The 20,747-nt window shown below is 39.9% G+C and overlaps 3 protein-coding genes across 25 annotated transcripts; 2 read left to right on the forward strand and 1 right to left on the reverse strand.

Annotated features, from left to right (window-relative positions):
* Positions 1-86: 86 nt before the first annotated feature.
* Positions 87-3,923, forward strand: get1 (guided entry of tail-anchored proteins factor 1). The gene is made up of 5 exons (XM_039825225.1): positions 87-227; positions 724-889; positions 2,768-2,835; positions 3,106-3,220; positions 3,544-3,923. Exons 1-5 carry the CDS (start codon positions 138-140, stop codon positions 3,615-3,617), a joined length of 513 nt encoding a protein of 170 aa, XP_039681159.1. The 5' UTR covers positions 87-137; the 3' UTR covers positions 3,618-3,923.
* LOC120574680 (lebercilin-like protein) lies at positions 3,919-7,975 on the reverse strand. Its single transcript, XM_039825032.1, has 9 exons — positions 7,786-7,975; positions 7,241-7,508; positions 6,881-7,140; positions 6,350-6,592; positions 6,041-6,178; positions 5,483-5,540; positions 5,263-5,387; positions 4,904-5,015; positions 3,919-4,655 (listed from the first exon to the last, which is right to left on the reverse strand). The coding sequence occupies exons 2-9, from the start codon at positions 7,482-7,484 to the stop codon at positions 4,255-4,257; spliced, it is 1,581 nt and encodes a 526-aa protein (XP_039680966.1). The 5' UTR covers positions 7,485-7,508; positions 7,786-7,975; the 3' UTR covers positions 3,919-4,254.
* A 522-nt stretch (positions 7,976-8,497) lies between these two features.
* On the forward strand, positions 8,498-20,403 carry sh3bgr (SH3 domain binding glutamate-rich protein). Of its 23 annotated transcripts, none has more exons than XM_039825053.1 (12): positions 8,498-8,674; positions 9,574-9,759; positions 10,080-10,160; positions 11,158-11,247; positions 12,563-12,781; positions 13,405-13,431; positions 14,790-14,813; positions 15,220-15,246; positions 16,493-16,516; positions 16,817-16,843; positions 18,816-18,877; positions 19,733-20,403. In XM_039825053.1, the coding sequence occupies exons 1-11, from the start codon at positions 8,630-8,632 to the stop codon at positions 18,831-18,833; spliced, it is 768 nt and encodes a 255-aa protein (XP_039680987.1). In that variant the 5' UTR covers positions 8,498-8,629; the 3' UTR covers positions 18,834-18,877; positions 19,733-20,403. The 23 variants fall into 23 exon arrangements, 19 of the variants coding, with proteins under 19 accessions (XP_039680987.1, XP_039680996.1, XP_039681108.1 ...); XM_039825062.1 differs by having other exon boundaries at positions 12,563-12,766; XM_039825043.1 differs by having other exon boundaries at positions 8,499-8,674; positions 13,402-13,431.
* Positions 20,404-20,747: the final 344 nt, after the last annotated feature.

Consider the following 20,747-nt stretch of genomic DNA (forward strand, 5'->3'; position numbering starts at 1 on the left):
ATTAGTTCATTAGTGTTGTAAATACGACATGTAGGCCTATGTAATTTAGCTATAACCAGAATAACCTGAATGGCATAATTATTATGTAACTTCGCCGTCCAGCAGCTCCACAGCTGCAACAAGGAGGAGGAACAAACATGGCGTCTGGCTATGCGTGGTTCCTTGTGCTGGGGTCGGTTTTCCTGTGCAATCTCATGAAAACACTCCTGCCGACCATATCCTCTTTCGTAAGTAGGGGCTATTTCTTGAATATATGAAGTGTGTACCTCGAAGGTATATGCTATTGGCATATATTATGAGTGTTAGTGTAATTCCTGTAGCATCGTCCTAAAGACAGCAGACTATTGTTGACTAGCTTAGCTAAGCCTACTATAAGCTAATAATGCTAGCTACATGTATGAAACAACGTAGCTGTTCTGCTAAAGTCAGAGGGTGGGGTTTTCCCGAGATCTTGCTACTCCAAGGGGGGGAACATTTTGTGCTGCACCATTGTGCAAATGTAAGAAGCCGATTGTAACGCTAGGTTATTGTTTAACTGCAAAATATAGCTTCATTACTGAACATCTGTTGTCTAAACGTCTGGGGACGAGAACCATAGGTGATACCACCTTTTATATTTAAGAACTGTGTGATTGCGTCTCTGCATCCATAAACAACAGCCTACATTACAGTTAAACTCTGTCTTTCTGATTTCCCAGTAATAGTGTGTTTTCTTCTTTAAAGCTCTCAAAGCTGGTGCAGAAAGATGCTGAGCAGGAGAGTGAGATGAGGGCTGAAATCCAGGAAATGAAGAAGGAGCAGGCCTCGATTAGCATGATGGATGAGTTTGCTAGATATGCCAGATTGGAGCGCAAAATCAACAAGATGACAGACAAGCTGAAAACACACGGTGAAAGACTAAAGTAGTTACTGCGACTGACATACTAGCATACACAATGTGACTGACAAAGACCCAAAATGAAGTCCAATGCAAGAGTAACAGACAGCCTTTGAGAAGCTTCAATTACAATGCAGTACAGCTTTGACGTTGTAATGCATTAGATTCACAACATCAGGAACATCCACAAACCGCAACACTACAATCTATAACTTTTTAAATTTCTGTGACAGTCAAAACAAATTGTGTTCCTGTTATTTATTCCACCCCATATAGAGTTCAACAGTGTGGTTCCGGAGGTAAAAATCCCATTCATTTTCTCCATAAGGATTTTGATTATTTTCTATGATGTCTAAACCATCCAAGGTAGACTTAACACGAGCTGCGAAGGTTTATGCCCCTGTAGAGGCAAGATGTCTGTATGATATCAACCTTGTTTTAAGAAAAACATGTTTTATTCGCAGCGTGATGGAGAAGTATTACACTACCCACCATCCTAAGCGTAACAGCGATGTCACGGATTGGTGGAGCTTGCTGTTACAGTTGGAAATGTTTACCGCACTCGCGAACGGCTACCACTGAAGTTTATGATTGTTTTTGTACACAGTCATTTACCTTTGCCTTTTTTTGTCGTTTTCATAATGTTCTTTTGCGCAGAATCAAATGTTATATGGTCACGATTGATTTCGCAGCTGGTTGGCTTGGTTCCAAAAAGTGGACAGTCACTGTTGAGCCCTATAGGTTCAGAAACTCAGGGGAAAATATGTTGTGATACACTGTCACTTTTAGGCACACATTGTGACTTCACCTGTGCCAGCAGATTCACACATTAAAACTACCAACCGCAGGAAGTAGCTGGAGGTCTTGGAAAACATACTGATTATTCAGTGGTAACAGCTGCTCCCTGTTGCTGTCCTTCAGCCTCAGCCTTAGGATTATCTTGTGCACAGACAGGAAGTGGCTAATCAGAATTTCAGTATGATACACATGTACAGCAGAGCAAACGCTGTTTCAGATTGTTTCTGTTTTGGTATTTTCTTTTTCTTAACTGCACACTAAGTCTTCCATTTTTTCCAGTCTCCACTATACAGCCCATGTACTCTAAATGTATTTTTATGAAATGTCCAAAATTGAAATGAACAAAAGATTTACTTAATGTACTATATCAATATTTCTTATGGGTTTAATTTATAATACAAGACCTTTCAAAGAATGGACTTTTGTGATACTTACCATGTTACCCTATCACTAGGTGGAACACATTAATTGTGCAATGTACAAAAATAGGTGCTTAGCCTGGATTCAGACCTCTAAATTGCTGCCCACATCTCTGATTGTTTTCTTTCAGTCATTCAATTTGGTTGTGTATATAGGGACCAAAAAGAACGGTTGTTTAATAACAACCGTTCTTTTTGGTCCCTATAATCTGACTTTGACTGAGGTGCAAAAATAACATTTTCTCCACCATTAACTTGATTTTTTTCACATATTTGATGTAGCCTGAAAATATAAGAGCATCATACCTTTCCTCGCAAATAGTCTTGCTCTTTTCTCTCCTGTTGCTCACTGCTGACGGTACAAGTTGTAAATATTTAGCTAGCTAGGTGCTCATTAACGCTAAATCCTTTTATCAACGGGTGGGCCTTTTTGTAAAGACACTGTCACGGTTGTCATGGTACCATGTTGACCAGTGGAACAATTGGTAAAAACTTTTACTTTTACCTTGATTATTTATTTTTACTACAGAAACTCAAATAATGAAATAAAATGAACTGGCTATTCAGTCTGATTAGCAGGCTAAAAGGCACGCCGATTGTGTTACTGATGGCTGCATTACAACAAAAATCTATGTATTGAGTCTAACAGTTGTGTATTTCCTCACTTTTGCAGTGAAATCAAGAACAGCGCAACAAGCCAAAATGAAATGGGTTGTAAACATTGTCTTTTATATACTGCAGGTAGGTGGAAATTGTAAGTAGAGGCACATAAGCACAGCAAATGCATTTAGTTGTAGATTCTAATGTAACTATGAGACATACACAGAGCTACTCCGGTACCAAAAATGTAAGCATGGACCATGATACAAAACCTCCTGTTAATGTTATCTTAGTACTTTTATTTGGATAATTTAGAAATGGAATGTAAAAGTTGATATTGCTAGCATAAAGTTAAGCTAATAAAATACCCATTACATATTACATACCTACATAATTCTTTTTATTTGTCAGGCTGCTCTGATGATCTCCTTGATATGGAAGTATTATGCTGATCCAGTGACAGTGGTCCCCAGTAAATGGATTGCCCCTGTGGAGCGCCTTGTGGCCTTCCCAACAGGAGTGGCAGGTAATCAATCAGTTTTTCATATTTGATAGAATAAAAGATAATGTATGAACAATACATGTAGAACAGCTCATCTAGAACTATAGAATACACAACAGAAATTTGGTATACATTGAGAATAAAACCACAGTCCTTTCGTTTAGATTTTTCTTACTGATATCGTACTGATTCAAACACAGTGCGTGTGTGTGTGTGTGTGTGTGTGTGTGTGTGTGTGTGTGTGTGTGTGTGTGTGTGTGTGTGTGTGTGTGTATATATATAAATTACAGTATGCTGTATTTTCCCTACGTTATGCTTTCACTGACAGAACTGTTCTTTCCATTCAGGTGGAGTGGGAATCACATGCTGGCTGGTGGTTTGCAACAAAGTGGTTTCACTGGGTCTCCATGCTGTCAGCTAGAGACGGCAGCTGAGTTAAACACACTGGTTTTCTAATTTATTTAACATTCAACATTTAGTTGATGAAAGCCACAAATTTGTGTCATTTTTTTGTCAGCTGCTTCAGACCAATATGTAAAAATGCAGTGCATTTTTTGTATGCTGTTTCATATTGCAACATAGTATTTAGGTGATGTTGAATTTTGTTCTTTTTGTTTTGATCATTTTGTTTTAAATTCATTGTAATGATGTATTGGCTGTATTATTTCAAAACATAATAGTCTGGAAATGTTGAAATGCCTTTTGAATAAAATAAAACAAAATATAAGCTTCTATTTATTCAAATGTTATAAGTTGGGAATTCACAAGCAAGAACAAGTTGGGTAGATTTTCTTGTAGTAAAGTTGTAAAGAATTAAAACAAAGTAGATAGATTACAATGGATCTGTGTGTAGCTCTTGGTCAAACAATCATTCATTCAGAGAAATACTTCAGTATGAGAAACTCTGTTTCCACTACAGAAAACAATTCCCTCATCCACTTTTAGTAAAGATGACATTGTTGACCTCAGCTGTGTTCTTCCGTATAGTCACTAAATCAGTGACTTTACTCGGTCCAAAGAGTTCCTCATCAGCTTGCTATGTGTTTTTTGAATGCCCTTTACTCGTCCTGAGGGCTGCAGACTCCATCTCTCCTGGATTTCTCAGTTTGTAGACAAAGATCATGAATACCACTGCTGAGGGTCTCCAACTTGATCGGGCTCTTGGCACTTTGACAGGGACTCAAGTCCACACTGCTGTAGGCAGGTCTTCCGCTGTGCAGGTTCTCAATAGATTGTTTATAGGTGTAGTTGTGTCTGATTTTGGGGAGCTTGTATCCTTTTCTTTTGGGTTTAGTTGCATTTAGAGACTTTTCTATGTATGACGTTTCACTCTCATGTTCCTCTGTTTTTAGCTCTTCTAACACCCGTGGGGCCTCTGATGCCTCTTTTTCTTTGTCACTTTCTTCCTCAGTTTGATATTCTGGGCTCTCTTCTGAAGAACCACAATGCTCACTGGTGTCTGAAAACAAATGTTATACTTTTTTTGATAAATACTGAATGACCTGAAAAGAAAACACGTTTAGCTCCATTACTAAGACCCTATTCTAAGTTTGCTCTTAATCTCTGTGGTGTTTGTTATCTTGTGTGAGAGAGATGTTGGTGGATTAGTACCACTATGGTATTTTGTCTTTCAACATCTTACACGTGTGCATTGCTTGTAGTTATCATTACAGTATACTGTACATGTAACATTAATTAAATGCTCACCTGCACATGTCTCAGTACACTCTTGGCGATTCTCTTCTAATGTGACATTTGCAGGAACCTCTGTCTCTGGCTTTTCTATTACCAAAGACTCCTGCACTGGATTGTGACAACACTGAAATGATACACAGGCTTTATTAGTATGAAAACAAAATCTTGAACTATTTGGATTAATAACACACATTCATAGAGTATACAAACAAAAATTACAGATCTGAAAAGTCTTTAGAGGTAAGGAAATGTCTTCAAATGTCCTATCTTGCCACAACTACTGTACATTCAGCATAAATCAACAGTTTGGCAGACGAGTAAAATGGGGTGGTATAATTCTGAAAATACACCACACAATATTTGAATGATACCCAGTTCACAGAGCTCTCTTGCTCCTCCAGCCTTTCTTCAGTCATATATTCTAACTCCAAAACACTTGCAGCCGCAGTCGGGAGAAGGACTAATCCATCTGTTTGAACCTCCTTGCTTTCACTGCCTGTAAATTAGAAACGATTCAGACAAAACACACTTAAGCCAAAACAAATTATATATAGCCAAACTGAGTTAGAGTAGCTTGTTATATTTGTATACCTTTTTTGGAAGATCTGTTGGAGTAAATATTGTGTGTTTCCAGTTTTCTCTTGCCATCCTGTAAAGGAGAAACAAAAGAGGCGATGTATACATAGTCTGATATCATATATAGGCTATCTTACATGTTCAGCCAAAGCAACCTTGACAGTTGTTGTGGAATATCATTAAAATTTTAAGATCATTTGAAATCTACGCCTGGGAAATGCTTGCATAGAACTTTAATTTATAATGTTTGGTTTTCTCGGTGTCATTGGAGACCACAAAGCAGGGATTACACCGTCAAACACAAGCATTAAGCTCTCCGTATCTGTAGTTGACTAATGGGCAATCTTCTGTGGAAAATATTGATCCAGACATCTTAACCAAATTCTCCCACAAATGCTTAGTCAGACGTCAAATGGGATATGCGAAACATTGTTATTATGGGATGCAAACCGCTGTGGAACTGCTACCATCACTGAAGAGAGAAGCTTGCACAATAAACAATACTGTATGTTAACAAGGACATAGCTAATGCTGTAAAGAATATTGCCTGGGAAACAGCTCTTTTTAACTTACTTGAATTTCCTTGTTCAGCTGATATATTTGCTCTTGCAGATAGCAGGATATCTTTCTCGCCTCCTTGATCTTTCTTTGTTCAGTGACCATTTGGCGATTGAATGAGGCTTGGCACAACTCAACATTCTTCTCCAAGTCCTAGAATATAGCATTAAAGAGGAAGCGAGCAAAGAAATAAAATCCTAAAAATTCCCATTACCGTTTATAGCCGCAGTGTATTGGCTGTGGCAATGGGGGCTGCTAGGAGTTCTAGAGTATCAGTATGAACAGTATCACCCACCACCATCCCACGCCCCTGCTCCTCCATACCAATATCCTCTTGTCCTTGTCCTCTAGCTCTGCATAGGCCCTGGTCAGTCTGAAAGTGAGTTCCTCCCTCTCCAGCAGGCTGTGATCCTGGCTGAGCAGCTGCAGGTGCTGGAGACTGGCCTTTGCGCTTAACAACTTATTTTCTGTGGTTTTTAGCTGCCTTGCCAGATTGTCACGGCAGGCACGGGTCTCACGGAGCAACCCCTGCAGGACTCGGACCTCGTTGCTGTGCTTGGTGAGGATCTGGGGATGGCGTCAAGAGAAATGGTAAGAACATTGCTGTAATTATTGCAGGGAAATGATAAAGGCATTAATTGGAAAAACAGAAAAAAAAGATCTCTGCCTGTGAAAAGAAACCAATGAGCATGCATTGGTTCCTCTCTCCAGGCAGAAGATCTGCAGCTTGTCATTTTGGATGTTAAATGAGAGTAGATGTAGGATCCGTGGTTCACACAGATAAAAGCATTCTGACCTTTAAGGATGAGTTCCCACCATCTGAGCAGTGATACCAAAGGGACAAAACCAACCAACCTGTGAGAGGCTGCCCTCAGAGTCTTGGAAGTGCTGCAGTGCCACCGTGTGGCGAAGCTGGAGCCTCTTCAGCAGCTTGTTCTCAGTCCTGGCTTCGCCCAGCTGCTGCTGCAGATGCCACACCTGGCTCTTCAGCTCCCTGATGCAGTTCAAGTCGGCAGACTTTGAAACCTGCATGGGCTTGATCGGCGGCAACTTCAGGACTTGCCGGTTTGCACTGTTGTTTGTCTTATACTTGTGGGGCCCTTGTGCTTTTTTACCTAAAAATATAAAAACAAAACTCACGATAGTGTGAATTGCATCCAATATGTTTACATATAAACAACACAAGAGCTACTACACAGGTGTTAAATATAATGCCTTTTTTTCTTCCGCATGTTTTTGATGCCTGCTGCTTGTCTGATGTCTTGACTTCTGGGTTCTTGTCTGTAAGTGAGTCAGCCTGGTCTTCAAAGTCAGATGAGTAGTGTGAGCTATTAGAGCCACAGCACTCTCTGGGGGGAGAGGACCACCTAGAGGTGTCAGTGCTGCAGCTCACAGCATCACCATCTCCCTCCCTGTGAGCAAAGGCCTGCTGCAACACGCCCTGCCGCCTCACACTCATCACTTCTTTATAGTCTTCTCCACTCTGAGAAAAGAAGAACAAAAAGGAAAACAGTGAACTTATTCAAAGTCAAAATAAAGTAGGATACAACTGATGGGTTGAAACAATATACAAAGCTTTTCTGAGCTCAATAAAACTGTATGCCTGTATGTAATCACGGTTTAAAAGTTTAATAACAACCTTTCTTTTTGGGCCCTATAATCTGACTTTGACTGAGGTGCAAAAATAACATTTTCTCCACCATTAACTTGGTTTTTCACATATTTAATCGATGTAGCCTGAAAATATAAGAGCATCATACCTTTCCTCGCAAATAGTCTTGCTCTTTTCTCTCCTGTTGCTCACTGCTGACGGTACAAGTTGTAAATATTTAGCTAGCTAGGTGCTCATTAACGCTAAATCCTTTTATCAACGGGTGGGCCTTTTTTGTAAAGACACTGTCAAGGTTGTCATGGTAACCAGCGGAACAATTGGTAAACACTTTTACTTTTACCTTGATTATTTATTTATTTTTACTATAGAATCTCAAATAATAATATAAAAATAAATAATTTTTTTTCTATTGTAAAAACTCAAAGTTAATCGGAAACACTTCTTATAGAAAAGTTGCAATATAAAATGATATTCCAAATATAAAAAATATAGACTAGGCCTATGTTTGTCCCCTAAACGGACCAGAGTTCCTGCGTTTGGAAACCAAAGCCTGACAGCCTATGTGCTGGTCGGTGCTATTTCTGTCCATATATGCACTCGGCAAAGGAGCTGGAGACTTCACTGTCCTCTGCGACAGACAGCTGAAGTTGCCAATCAGTCTGTGTGGTGCTGCGCCCCTAGGGGCCAACCCGCCAATCCTGCACTAATGGAGCTTGGGGACAAAAATAGCCTCAGCGGTGTGTGTGTGTGTGTGTGTGTGTGTGTGTGTGTGTGTGTGTGTGTGTGTGTGTGTGTGTGTGTGTGTGTGTGTGTGTGTGTGTGTGTGTGTGTGTGTGTGTGTGTGTGTGTGTGTGTGTGTGTGTTTGCGTGTGTGTGTGGGATCTCAGTGCTGTGTCTCCGTCCTGGGTGAGCTCTAATAATAGAGGAGGCCGCCTGCTCCTTTAAGAGCCTACTTGTTGCATAGGCTACTCTACAAAATATATTGTAACAAAATGGTTATCAAAGTATTTCTCGCCTCTTCATCGGGATCCACTGCGGTAAGCATTCCGTCCGTGCGACTGATTTCTCGATAGAGTCAACTTTCCCGTTTGTAGCTTCTTAAACCGATCGGGACTTTCACTCACCCTGATTCAACAGCGCTAAACCTCGAATGAATGTCACTTGCCTTTGATTTCGCATACGTAAAGCCTATTGGCATGTTTATGACTTGAAGTGTTCTTAGTTATATGCTTCAGCACTGCTTCAATAGCCTACTTCAATTATGTCGTAAGTCTTGTGTGATTTACATGCAGAGCTTTCTAGAACAAGGGCTCCCAAAAGTTTTTTTTTTAATGTCACGGACCACGATAGGACGCTTTAGACTACATAACCAGTGTTGGTGGAGATGTTGACCCTAAGAAACAGCCTTTGCATACTATTTGTGATCAGATATACCTTGAGGTAATTGTGACAAGTCGGTGATAACCACAGCAGGGAGGGGTGAATTTGTCTTCTGGATCTACTTTTGGCAAAGCTAAGTAAGCAGTTTGAACCAGCCAAGGGATGACATGGTGGCCCAATTGGCTAGCAGTGTTGTCTTACAGTAGAAAGAGCTGTGTTTGATCCTCTGAGTGGATTTTGTTTGCATGCCCCAAGCTTGTCTTGTCTTCCTGGGATAGGTGCAAGGTCCACATACTGTGTTTAGAAATGAGTAGATGTCAATGTATGACTGAATACACTAGTTTACTTTGTATCTTACAAAACACAGATCCCACCAGTGTTTATCATGTTTATTTAGTTGGACAGGGGACCAGGAAAGGGCACACCTATTATCCTGAAAGAAACTGCAATTTTCAATCTTGGAAGTTAAATATTACAGCCTCCCCCCCACATCAGCCTACTGTCCAATCAGTGTTGATCTCTCAACGCTTATGCTATTTATTTTTATGCCTCCCAGATCAAGAAGAAACAGCAAGATGTGGTTGGCTTCCTGGAGGCTCTTAAAGTGGACTACACTCAGCTGGACATCGCCTGCAACGAGGAGAACCGCATGTGGATGAGGCAGAATGTCCCTGAGGAGAAGAAGCCTGCCAACGGGATCCCCTTGCCCCCTCAGATTTTCAATGAAAATGGCTACTGTGGGGTAAGTACACAGAAACATTCTTATAGGAAAGACTTGTTGTTATTAACCATCGATTGACCCCAGACTTCACTTCAAAATGTGCAAACCTCTGCAGTATAATACACAATATACAATTCAATGTGGGCCATGGGACACATGGGCAGGTGTACAGAGAACCATAAAGTGCTATAATCAGAGGACTTGTTATCGATTATCCTCTGAACTTACAGTAGGCCTATATACAATTACTACACTGTACATACATGCTCAAGATGAGTAAGTACTAGGAATAGAAGATGTAGTGAATTGGTAAAGAATGTTTTTCTTTTGTTTTCATGCAGGACTATGAAACATTCTTCGATGCAAAGGAGGACAACATGGTGTATGCCTTCCTGGGGCTGCCCCCTCCTCCTGGTTCAAAGGTTGGAACTATTTTCTGTTTGCTACTGTGGACAAAAAACAACTTCTAAACATAATAATCTAATTTCTTTCAACCCTATGCCAGGCTGTGAATATGATGTATTGGGAAAGCATCAACAGTTTTTTTTGTTTAATCAGAGAGCTTATATATTGTCCTTTAGCATGCAACTCAGTTAAACAAATTCTAGTTTGACTTTCTGCAATGCATCATATCCTTGAGCTGTTTATAATGATTATTATGTGGCATCAGTCATTTAAGATATTACTTTTTTTAACTACTACAATAATACAACTTTGGCTCACTAAAACCATTATGGCTGTGCCATCAACAGAATTAATCAAGCAGTCATGAAAGCATCAATAAAGCCCTGCACAGGGCTTGAAATGAACACCTGCCAAATACCTGTATATATGATTATGACATTTTTATTATTGTGTTATGCATATATCCCACATACAGCCCACATGGGCTTACAAGACAGCACAACATTTTTTTTTTATGATCAATTTTTTTATTATTTTTATATTTTGAACACACAACAGACAGAACAAACAAATACAATCGAATAGGAACCAAAAACCCTCACCCACCCCCCACACTCTGTGGTCTCGAGGAAAACAAAACAAGCACAACTAATTTAAACCAGATCCACAATGCTGCACAATCATTTTCATGCACTAGATAGATATATACTATAGAGTCCAAAATACTATAAAGAATACCAGATACCATAACTTGCATAATCACATTGTCAGAGCTTAATGCCTACAACAAAATTCATAAATAACTGATAAAGCTTATATAATTGTAACCTTAAACATGTTGAAATTGATACAATAGCCTTTTATTTAAAAAAAAACATTTTGATTTGACAATATTCAGAGTGGTTGTAACTTCAAAACGTTGAGGAGATTTTGGCTGGTGATCCAAACAGTCAATTTCAAGCATTGATTCTGTTTGATACTCTTATGTTTAACCTAATCATTTCATTGACACAGGAAGCAGAACAGGCCGACGAGGCGCACGTTGTGGAGAACGGGACTCATGCTGAGGAAACTAATGCAGAAGAGAACCCTGATGACTCAATAGTAATGCCTTCGATAATTTCATTTTCCCCCATCATGCTGTGTTTCTTTTCCCTCCTTTTCCTTTCCACCCAGTTTAACTTCTGTCCATACCTGTCGACTTGAACAGACCCTTCATTTCCTCTCCTCCACTCTGTCCCAGTCATCATATTGACTAAAGGTTTTGTGTTCTGCATGAGTTAGAATCTTTAGTTCACAATAACACACTATACTGAGTTGTCATTATAACATATAACATTGCATCACTGTGTTCGCACTGTCACAGAGGTGTGAAGCATCATGGTTCTACAATCCTGTCTACGATGATTAAGACTTTACAAAGTGCAATATGTTTGGTTCGCATTGTGAAAATTGATGTTTTGTTTCATTATTGTGTTTTTTTTTTTTCCAATGCATACTTTAAAAAAAAGCATTTCGTTTCTTTTATACTTCTTGGTTCTAGTGACTTTCTAACAATTTTCCTCCCAAGAAAATCCTCAGTTTCACCACAGTGGAAATTACTTTAGCCCAAATCTAAAGATACCAAACCTACGCCATTCACTTTCTACATTTAAATCCTGCATTAAACATCTTTAAAATAGAATAATATTTAAGTAATGTGGGTCCAGGATATGAAAGATGTTACTCCACTGGTTTTCTACTTTGTGATTTAAAGTAACTAAAGAAGATTTTATGATTTTTTGGCATGAGGTTAGCTAAAAACACATCTGACGAGTTCTGCTTAGCTGAACCTGTGATCTGCCTTTTGCTGTCCCACAGGGTATAATGCATTGCTGCATTAACAAAGTACAACAAACAAAATAATGCAACACTTGTTTCTGTAAGGTAAATGTGAAGCTACAGCCTGCAAAGCCTTTGAGCTTAGCTTAGCACAAAGACTGGAAACAGGTGGAAACAGCTAGCTTGGCTATGTCCAGAGATAACAATATCAGCCTACCAGCACCTCTACACCTCTCTAAACCTCTCGTTTGTTTAATCTGTAATAGTCTGGCACCACATAACAAACTATTGTCAAACTATTCCTTTAAGGCCATGCCTGATTCTCACATGTGACAAAAAGGCTGTCTTCAATCCTCGATGCATCATTCCAAACTTTAGATTTTTATAAAGAATGTACTGATACCTTTTAACTTCTACTACTTCTTCCCCTCCTCCACTTTATTCCCAGGATTGAATAACACCTAACATTTAAGTTTCTGAATCTCTCCAACTGATCAGCTGGCCATCTTTGTGCTGTTGAAACAGTGCCTGAACAACTATTCCAATATTAGTGTTTTTTTTCTTTTAATCACATCATTTGTTTTCACCTCACAATAAGGAGGTTCCAGTGGAGGAGCGTAATGGGGATGCACACGGAGATGAGGAGCAGGCAGCTGATGAGGAGGAGGAAGGTGAGGGTGGTGAGGAGGAGGAGGAGGAGGTAGCAGAAGGAGAGACTGCAGATGATGAAGCCACGGAAGGAGAAACAGCAGGAGACGAGGCCCCCGCAAAGGAGGACCAGGCAGTGGAAGAAACAGACGAGGTCACAGAAGACACAGTAATTGCCACTCAACTACAATCCAACCTCTCCTAGTTTTGCCTCTCCCTTCATCCCTTGAATGTTTTGAATTGAATGTCTTCTCTTCCACATTCCTATAATTCCTGGAATGCTCTGTTTTTCCTTCCCTCAGCATCTCCACTGTCCCTTTAATGTTGTCCTTTTCTTCCACATTAAGGGTTTGCCTCCTTTTTAAGTGCCTGTTGTCCTTGTACTGCATCTCCTCGTCATGTCTATCTGGATTCAGTTATTTCTTAACTAAACCACAAATGTGTAACATTCCTGTTCACCGTTCTTATTCACTGTTAATTGGACATTTAACTTCTTTACTGTTGGATTTTTGCAACTTTTTATGGGTTTTCATGTTTTTTTTTTAATTTCCCTTCACGTGTCTTTGTATTTTGCTGATGACATTGTTACTTGTCTTCCATCCCACATTTCACTGCATATGCAATCACTATTAACCGTCTGGTTAAGGTGTGTCTGTAGGGTCCCACAAACACCCCACTTAGTTTGGTTCAATAAGCCTGATCTGTGGATGCTGTTTTAGTATGAATATGTGTTATGTGTGGGGATTAATCTGTCTGACATCTCTAATACTTTCTTATCTCTTCTGTCAGCAGGCCCAGGCAGAGGAGGAGGAAGAACAGGTAGGTTTATCAAATGTTTATGAACACACTGATGTTTACTTGCCAGTGATCTGAAAATGTTGTCTAAAATAATGATTACTAGCATGAACTGAACTCGTAGGGTGTCTATTAACTGTCAAATTAATCTTTTTAAGATTATTATTTGGGCATTTCCACCTTTATTGATAGGAAAGCAATGAAAGGGGGAAGATATGCAGGAAATCGTCACAGGTCGGACTCAAACCCTGGACCATCTGCGTTGAGGAATGAACCTCTGTATATGTGCGCCCGCTCTACCAACTGAGCTAACCTGGCTACAACTGTCAAATTAATTTGTTTAAATTTTTTAAAGCTGGATTAATAATAATATTTAAAAAAAACAACATTTTCTTTAGGTGCTGCTTTAGATTGCAAAGTAGAAGTTAGGCTGGATTGTCGTTGTTCACCATTGGTTTTAAGAGCCTCAAAAAGAATTTATATCATTGAGAGTTTCTCTTCCCATTTTTAAAAAGACTTATTTATTACTCAAACATTAACGTGGTTTTTAATCAATATCCATGGGAAATTTATGTGAAATATATAATCCTCTTTTGCTAATAATGTAGAGAGTTAGTTGATCCAATGCTAACCTCTAATGTCCAGTATGTTAGACAGAAGATGATCAGCCATATACCGAGATACAAACCCACTGTGACAGTATTTGCAGTGTTTAACAGTCCAGTTTTAGTGTAACCTCTCCCGTTCTCTGTTCAAGAGCAGTGGATTATTTATTTTTTCCACATCCCTTTGGCTGTGCACACGCATTTGAATGCTTGAAACCTCTTTCCCCCCCCTTTTTTTAGCCTCTAAAAACATATATCTTCCATTCAGGCCCTCTTTGCCAGATTCTTGTGGTGGAAAAGCATGTCATGATCATCAAACAAATTAAGCAGCATCACACCACTGAGAAAAATATATGTGTTGGCAGTGATAATTGATTTAAATTAAACATTGACTCACTATTACACAACATATACGCATTTTAGAAATGGTACATTCCACTTATAACAAATATTTTGCAACTAGCTTTTACGTTGCACTTTTATATGCCCTGGTAATGTGGGGTTTATTGAGTTCTTGCTGTCATACGCCAATTTGAATTGAGTTCACACACAGTCTCCACCTTCTACTTCAGGTAGCTGCATGTAAGATTTGGCATGTTTCCTCAGTTCGTGTTCCAGTCCATTGAAATCGTCTGACTCAATTTCCATCACTTAGCTGCATCAGTTTCAGAGGTTCTTTGGCTGGTCTTCACACCAGTCTTGTTCCTCATGCACGCACGGTACGGCATTTGACCCCTTCTTTGCCCTTTTGTCCATCTTTTGGTTTGCTCCCTCCAGGAGGAAGAGGATTTGCAGTCAGAGGTAACTGTGCATCGGTGATCGTCTCTTTCTGCGGCTCAACCGTATAGTCATCAACAGTGTGGGTTTGATGGTGCAGAGATCAGGGAAGGCTGCTCTGGTTGGGTTGGGGGAACGGGGGACGGGGGTCTTGGTCTGCTGTTCCCACTCATCTGTATACTATTTAACTTGCTCACTTCACCTTTCTCTCCCCCTCCATCTCTTCGTCATTCTACTCCATTTTTTCCCTTCTCTTTCTGCTAACATCTTCTTCCTCATTTCTTTCCAGTTTCTGTAGCTGCTTCCTGACAACCTCAACCACCCCATATAGTTTCCATTTTAAATCAGAAGACTTTCGTATAGCGCATGCCTGTGTGCTCTTTTGCTCCCCACACAGCCTGCTGACCTGCTATCTGTTATTTACTTCTAGGAGGAAGAAGAGCTACGACAGCTTGAGGTAGATTCATGTGATGTTTTTTTTTTTCACCTGCCCCTAGCCTTCCTCAGTTCCCTTTCTTGCTTCCTTTGCCCCCAGTCTATCAAGCATTCCTTCAAAATATATCTTTTACTTTGTCCCACCAAGGAATAAAGAGTCATTCAGAACAACACTGTTGGCCATACCAAGAGGTTTTGCTCGCAACCTCAAGTGTGTATTGTTTCTATCCACTCACATATGCAGTGATGATTTAACGTATGACCTCCAGTGCTTGTCATAAGGACATTGCCACTATAGGAATAATTTTTAGAGAGGTAATAATGTAATATACTGAATAATGTTAAGTCCCTTGACTTACATAATCCACAGTAGTTTGATATTGCATTACAGTATGTGTGCAATGAATTTACAGTGTGTTCTCAAGGGTTTACCCTATTCTGCATCCCTGTTTGCACTCACAAGCTCAAACACACATCTGAACATTCACTCACACACAGGAATGTAATTTTCACTGGGGGCAAGGGGAAACACGTCTCTTTCACTTTTTAAAAGCTTGTTTTTGACCCTCACACTTTTACAGTTTTAGTTTGATTTTTCTCTCTAAACGGCATCCTCCTACTCTCCAGATAAGAGAATGCTGATTCACTCAACAGGGTAGCCTCCTTTTATTGGTGTTTTAAGCCCCCCAGGCAGCGCTGCCTGGAAGGCACTAGGATTAGGCACTGGTTATGGTCAGGGTTAGGGTTAGGGTAAGGTGCCTTGAAGTCAACGGTCGCAGCGCTGCCTTGAAGTCGATTAGGCAATGGTTAGGGTTAGGGTTGAGGTTAGGGTTAGGTACCTTGAAGTCAACGGTCGCAACGCTGCCTGGAAGGTGACGTTGGGGGCTTAAAACACCATTGAGCGTAGCCTCCTCACAGTAATAAGCTCTATAAGTAGCAGTGAGTGCTTTTTATGCACATATAGGAAGACCCTCGGCTTCATTCTTCACCGGCCACTTCTGAAAACAAATCTATGCACTTGCTCACACGTTGTTTCTCACACTGCACCTTCATTTATTAGGACAGGGTTACAAGTTTCTTGGTTAGATTTTGTTCATGATCAACTTAGCAAGTTTTCTCACAGCATTGCTTCTAACTTTCTTAAGGAGCTCTGCTTCTCTGAGACATTCCAACCTCTGCCTGATCTTCTATCACATATGCTGCTTTGCTTTGCCTTCTTTCCTCTCTACCTTTCCATCTGTCTTGTCATTGTCACACCTCTCTTGCAGGAGCAAGACGAACAAGGCAGTGAGGTAGTTTCTGTGGTTTGTGGTGTCCTGTTTTATGCTTTATAGCCCTTAGAGGTTTCCACTGTCCTTCCTCTTTCTTTTGTCCCTGTGTGCTGCATGGAGTTGTCGATTATTTTTCATGGAGATGCCTGACGGTGTGCAGCATGATAAATATGACAATATTTGACTTAAACCGTAGGTGGATTTAGTGTTGTGACAAAAATGCCTGTCAATATACGGACCAGGTGTACCGAATTACGTTGATCTTCTTTTCTTCTTTGTGACATTCACATACTAAACACTTTTTGCTTTTATCTTCCATAGGAAGAAGAAGAGGCTGAAGTACAAGAGGTATTGTCAATTTTTTTAATAGTGTGAATCTTATTGGGATTGGGATTTCTATGCATGATCCGACAGGTGTATGCAAACGTTTCCATCCAAGGCAGTTGTGTGACATGCAGTGCACATTGTGGAAATGTGACTCAGCTCTGATTTTTTCACTGATGAGCATTACTTCAAAGATGGCACCACACAATATTTGCTGTTAGTTTAGTGCTGCAGTGTGCATCAAAGAACATTTGTTCAGGCATTTTCTCTGAGTCTGCCAAGACAGCTTTACTTTGTTGTTTTGATGCCTTGAGAACAGGTGGAAAGTTGTGTTGTGTTGTTCAACTCAGCCTGTGTATATGTGCATACAAGCATAACTTGGACATGTTTTGTTATGTTGCATGGAGAGGGGACACTCTGACCTGACAGGGGGACATGTCTTTTTTTGTTTTTTTTAAAAAGTCATGTATTTCGTTTCCTTTGCCAAGAGCACTTTGAAACAAAGTGGATGTGACAAGTTCCAAAGAGGATGGATGACATGGCGCACTTCTTGTTATTTTTGCAACACAACACAGAAAAATATTTGGATATTATGAACTGCTGCCTAAATTGTTTCCAGGTCATGTAGATCTGTTTGTGTGATAGTGTTTGGCACTTACTATTTTAATCCGTACAACAGGATGGAATTAAGTGATTGTGGCATCTAATTTTAGACAATGATGTCAACTCCCTTTGTAACTTGGTGAGTGTGTTTTTTACTTCAAGAAACCAGTCATCAAACTGGAACCAACAAGGAGCAGTTCTCAGCCACTGCAGCTGACTGATTACTTAAAGAAAACAATGTAGTGATTTAAAAACATCATCTTACATGGTACACCGTCTTAAGCATCACTCTTGTCTCACTTAATTTCACTATGCTGGTCTGTTCTGTACACGCGACTCTATTGCACGTCTGTCCAGCCTGGCAGTGGGATCCCTCTTCAGTTGCTCTCCCTGTTTCTACAATTCTTTCCCTGTTAAAGTTTTTTTGGGGGGGGGAGTTTTTCCTTATCTGATGTGAGAATCAAAGGACAGAGGGTATTGTATGCTGCTCATATTGTAAAGCCCTCTGAGGTAAATTTGTGATATTGGGCTATAAAATTACTCGACATAGGTCATCTCAGGATATATAGAACTTTGTGGTGGGTCATTAGTTTCTCTAGTCTCCTGCTGTTGTTGCCACCGGCGAGTGCACCTCTCTCGGATTACTACTCCATTTTTAAACCAACCTCACTACAAGCACAAACGTGAAGTCCTCTCACCTTCATGTCATTCGACCATGACTTCACACAATCCCCTTATTTTCTCTTTCATTTTTAACGTATCAAAAGAAGAAGAAGACTTGGAAGAAACACAAGTAGAATTACAGCAACAAGTAAAATGTATTTTGTCACGTCTGAATTGCTTCCTGTGCTTGACATGCCTGTTTGTTTTTTGTTCTTATTAAGAGGATGGATCTGTGTGGGACACAAATGCACTCGAATAGTGCATCTTGATAATTCAGACCCAGTAATCACTGATTTTATTTGAATTAGGAGTCCTGGCGGGAGAGCAATTAGAGACAAGACAGTTGTTTTAAAAAGAGAGGAAAGCTTTTGGCTTTTTTTATACCATCTGTCGGAGGTATCATCGTTGCTTTTATTTGTGCAACAAACTAAGCAGATCCAACTGTAATCTTTTTTTTTTTTTTTTTTTAATCCACTAAGCTTAAAGCCCAATGGATCTGACCATAGTCACTGAGACGAAGGGGCTGAAACAACAAGCAACATAGACTGCACCAATTTGTACTCAATTATTAGATTTTTTTGAAAACTTAAGATACTATAATCACATAACAATTCTGCAGAAAGCAACTCAAAACACAATTTAATACACTCTTAAGGATTGTCTACCTCTGTCATCTTTCATGGTTTTCCTTGCAAGTATTTGTCATTAATACATTACTTTTTTTTAACAGGAGGAAGAGACTGAGTAGTTAAAGCCAGCTGACGTCAAGGATGTTGACCTACTACTATCAAGGTAAAACACTACACTTTCTCACCTGCTTCGTTTTAGTGCTTTTTCTTTACCACTGGAGGGCAGTAAAACATTATGTGAATTGGGAGCAAACATTACCACAACATAGGTCCCCTTGGTGTTGGCATTTATGTAACCAGATTAATTAAACTGTGTTTTGCTTTTGTGTGTCTCTTAGACCCTGCTATCAAATCAAAGACCTCTGAATAATAACTGCAATGTAATGTTCTTGACTTTACATATAAGATGCATACATCTCCCTTACAAACACTCATACTCTCCTTGGTGCATAGAGTTGTCTTTTGTTTTCCGTTGACATGAACTTTGAGGTGTTCAGTCAGAGAAAACAAAATAATGTAGCAGCCTATTTACAAGGGACTGCCACAACCGGCTCCATCTGCAAACAGCTTCAGTGAGCAGACAGTGCCTGGGGATCTCTGGAGCCATAACGGAAACATCCCACAATTTCTTTGTTTTTTTTCGTTACTCTGAGGCAGTGGCAGTGATGATGATGGCAATGCTGATAATAATAATAATAATCCTAATCTTCAAAGCATGTCTTTTAGCGCTTCTCTGCATGTCAGGCATCTATGACCCACTGCATTAAGAGCCACAGAGCAAGCTTTGAAGGAATGGCAATTCTTGTCTCCTTCCTCCCTTAGCTGTCTCCCAACCCCTGCGAGCCCCTGTCACGCCTTGTTAGAGGAAGCTGCTAAGTGAGCTTCAGATGTGCCTCCAGAGGAGCAGGCACACTGGGTGGCACAGGCGTAGCGGTGGTGGTGGCTGCTTCATCCACCAGACAACTGGAAAATGTGTGACCTCGTTTTTCGTTTGTTTCCTGTTCGCCTTGTGTTTCAGCCTGAAGGAGCTTTCCGATAACGTCTCTCCCTGACCCGTTGACACTTGACCCCTTCCACCCCTCCCCAAGGCCACACTGGACCCCACTGGAAACGCGCCATCCAAACTGAAAAGTCCGAAACCCACATTTGCCCCCACCCCTTTCCCTTTTGACTGCAATGTTGACTTAATTTTTATATACTGTACTGTAATGAAAATGTGCAGAGTAGCCTAGTGGTGTCAGTTTGTTTTTAATGAGTAGCTTTTGTAAAATGCAAATAGTTATTTTATTAAACTCAAGCATATTTCTCATGTTTTACTTTTAGAAATTCTAGTTTTCTAACACAAAGAGGCAGTGACCTTTTTAAAAAATATTACCTTGGCATACCTTAGCTTGTGGCCTACTTCAGATTCACTCTCCAGTGTGTTCTGCTCTTTTATCAGTAGTTTTACCAATGTCGTGCCTTGATGACTCTCAAGGGAATGTATAAATGCAAACTAAGACTTCTAATGGCCACATGAGAAAAAATAAATACGCACATTCTGCAAAACTGCAAACTACTCCACCACCAAAACTGCTTCTGCCAATACTGCTGTCTAATCAATGCACTTTGTTAAATGAAGAGTGAAACATGTGACTAAGACTCCGATGCAATGTAAAATGAAATAAAGTAGACTGGTAAAAAAAAAAACTCAGTGGTTCTATTTTGTTTTATTTTAAACTCTTTTGTTGGCATATTTATAGATCGGTGGACCATTGTGTGAGCAGCGCAGGGGCAAACAGGAAAATAAAGCAAATGGCTTGTCCCAAGACATCCTGGGAAAAGAAGGAAGGTGGACATACTGTATGATACCATAGCAATATATTTTTGGCAAAGCATTGTATGTACTTTACAATACCATGTAAGTGTTAACATGCTAAATATACAATTGGCTGTCATCTACACAGGACCCCTGCCGTACAGTTGCCAAGAATAAGAAGTAATTTACTCTTTGTTTAAATTGAGAGTCACTGAACAGAAATAAGATGTGACAT

This window comes from Perca fluviatilis, chromosome 2 (genome assembly GCF_010015445.1).
Source record: "Perca fluviatilis chromosome 2, GENO_Pfluv_1.0, whole genome shotgun sequence".
Lineage (NCBI taxonomy): Eukaryota > Metazoa > Chordata > Actinopteri > Perciformes > Percidae > Perca > Perca fluviatilis.